General features: G+C 37.4%; 3 protein-coding genes across 4 annotated transcripts in view; all 3 read left to right on the top strand.

Annotated features, from left to right (window-relative positions):
* Positions 1–2500, top strand: part of LOC138039696 (uncharacterized) — a 218669-nt gene that overhangs the window by 87370 nt on the left and 128799 nt on the right. The window lies entirely within an intron of this gene.
* LOC138041859 (uncharacterized) overlaps positions 1–2500 on the top strand; it is a 143559-nt gene that overhangs the window by 16723 nt on the left and 124336 nt on the right. The window lies entirely within an intron of this gene.
* Positions 1–2500, top strand: part of LOC138041873 (uncharacterized) — a 4394-nt gene that overhangs the window by 886 nt on the left and 1008 nt on the right. The window contains exons 1-4 of one of the 2 annotated variants that reach the window (XM_068887557.1): positions 1–83; positions 184–331; positions 1016–1325; positions 1924–2121. The exon at positions 1–83 is cut by the window's left edge and continues 886 nt beyond it. In XM_068887557.1, coding sequence (XP_068743658.1) covers positions 1242–1325; positions 1924–2121 — 282 coding nt within the window. In that variant the 5' untranslated portion in view covers positions 1–83; positions 184–331; positions 1016–1241. The remainder of the gene's footprint in view (positions 84–183; positions 332–1015; positions 1326–1923; positions 2122–2500) is intronic. The other variant, XM_068887558.1, reaches the window with a different exon arrangement.

Genomic DNA, 2500 nt, shown 5'->3' on the forward strand with positions numbered 1-2500 from the left:
CCTGAAAAAGTCAACTACGGAACAGCTTCTTTCACTTTTAAATAGGAGAAATGTGCCGCAAGAAGCCCTTGACTTGCTGAGAGGTTGGTAAAGTTCGTTGAAATATGTGAATGGAATATATATCACTGTGAATACCTTCAATTTTCTAAAAGTTAAGTTAAACTCGGGCATTTTCTCTTTTAGATAATGGTATTGATGGGTCCACTCTTCTTCAGCCGATTGACGACATCGACGAATTTATGGCGGTCGTCCCTGGTCTGGACATCGACTTCTCATAAAGCGGATTATCAAAGAGGAGCTAGCCAGAGCAGATTTACATGTAGAAGCACAAGTAAGTGCGTAATTTCTTATCTCAATAGCGTGAAATGCCTCAAATTAGTCCATTATCCGCCCATTATCATATCGGTTTTCATGAAGTAGAGCATAACATGTCGTTTATTTCGATAATTACTGTAATAAAGATCGATTATTCCTTTTTACCGGCACGGCGGCCATCTTGAATTCTATTGTTTTGACGAAGATATTATGCAAGATGGCTTGAGTTGTAGGCATCTGGCCCTTTCTCAGTAGGGAAGTCTGGGGCATGCTTTAAATTCTATAAAGTCGCGAGAAGGCATTTACTGCAGATGTTTGGAATCCTGGCTGAAATACATGTATTTTCTTTAGAGTGCTTGTTTTTGATATGATACCCCCTTGATGATGAAGTCCTGTTTCTGTGCAGGCTTCTCAGACAATGATTTGCTGTTCATGATTCACCTGCAAGCATTAATTTCTGTGAATCATTTTTAGGTGTGATGTTTTCTTTGCACAAAATTAGTCTTAACTCTTGTAATGTCATGTCATGAATTACATTCCCTCACTATTATATTTCTGACCAAGCATGGTGAATTTAGTGCTGATAAATCATGTGTCACACAAGATATAATATTGTCTGTGAATTAAATGACGATGCAATGTTATGATGTGTACATTTATTGTTTTTGTTGTCTAATAAATCTCTGGTAATTTCCCCTAGGTGTCGGTACAAAAGCAATTAAGCAAATATTTTAGAAACCAGAGGAGAAATTCAAAACCCAAAAAGTCATCAGAGTGTGAAGGGAGGGTGGAGCCAAAGCCCTACAAAAAAGAAGTACTGTGATGATGAACTTTCCCAAAGATGCAACTTGGAATTGCTGGCCAGTAGTGAACAGGGGTCCTTGTCATGTAACACATTCTCTAATCTTGTGAAGGAGACCTATCCAATGAGGAGAAAGTTTATCACAGAGGAGGCTAATTCATCCAAGGAGATCCTAGATATATGTCCATACCTTGGAAAATCATATCATGTAAGTTTAGTCTCTGGATGTTTATACAGTTGGAGTCAGTTCCAAATAACCCAGGCTGTCATTAAGTTTTGAAGCAAGTGTAACACTCAAGATTTCACCTGTAACATATAAATATGTGACTGAAGGCCCAAAGGGCCGGAGCCCTTAGGGGGTTCTGGAGGCATGCTCCCCCAGAAAATTTTTAAACTGTGATCCTCGGAAATTTATTTATTTTCTCAGTCAAAAAGTAATGAAAATTAAATAGAGCAAAAAGATAAACTTCCCACTCACGCAACACAGAACTTTAAAAAATAAATGGTCAGCAACCATTACCTGTAACATTGACTGGGCTCAGCCATAACAGGTGGTACGGGTTACGGCCCCTGATGACAGCCCTGATAACATTTGATATTACAAATATATATTATTTTGTCATACTGTGTACCAGTAAAGATGTGAATGACTACTCTATTTCATGCTGGATACCTCACTGTTTTTGACATTTGAAACATGGATAATGTATCATGATGATGTATGTAGAGAAATTTGCAAGGATGTCAGTCCATGTAATGCCTTGTAATGTATTTTTTCTCATCTAGTGTATTTCTGATTTCCTCAGGTTCGGTCTGAGATGCGCTGCATACTTGGAGATGCCTGTGTGGCAGGAGCTGAAGACTGTTCAGTAAGAGGCCTCAGAGTGATTCTAAATCAAGATGGTGATAATTTAACAAACGCAGACGTGGTTGATGCTGTTAAAATTATTCAACAGAGGACTAAGAAGAAAAGTAGCAACCAAGAGGTGTTTAAATTTCAAGATGTAAGTATATTATTATGGGTGTCATTGTTGTTATTATCATCATCATTAAAGGGGCTCGGTCACGCTATTTTAGGTAATTTTGTTTAATTTTGTCAATTATAAGCAGAGCAAGAATCTTTCATTTGCAAAATCACAGCCACATAACAACTGAGAATGATTTTCCAGCTTTGTAAATGATATTTTGATGTAGACTGATAAAAATTTGAAAAAAGGTGGGCCAACGTTTTTCAAATTTACCCAAATTCAATCCATTTCAATCCTCTCCCGTTTTTGTCCATCCATGTCCCTTCTTGGCTTACCTGTGTTTTGTTAGAGTTCTATAGTTTTGAACAGTTATTTTGATATTTTAGTTAATTCTATGACCATTCGATCAGTGCTG

Source organism: Montipora capricornis, chromosome 3 (assembly GCF_036669925.1).
Source record: "Montipora capricornis isolate CH-2021 chromosome 3, ASM3666992v2, whole genome shotgun sequence".
Lineage (NCBI taxonomy): Eukaryota > Metazoa > Cnidaria > Anthozoa > Scleractinia > Acroporidae > Montipora > Montipora capricornis.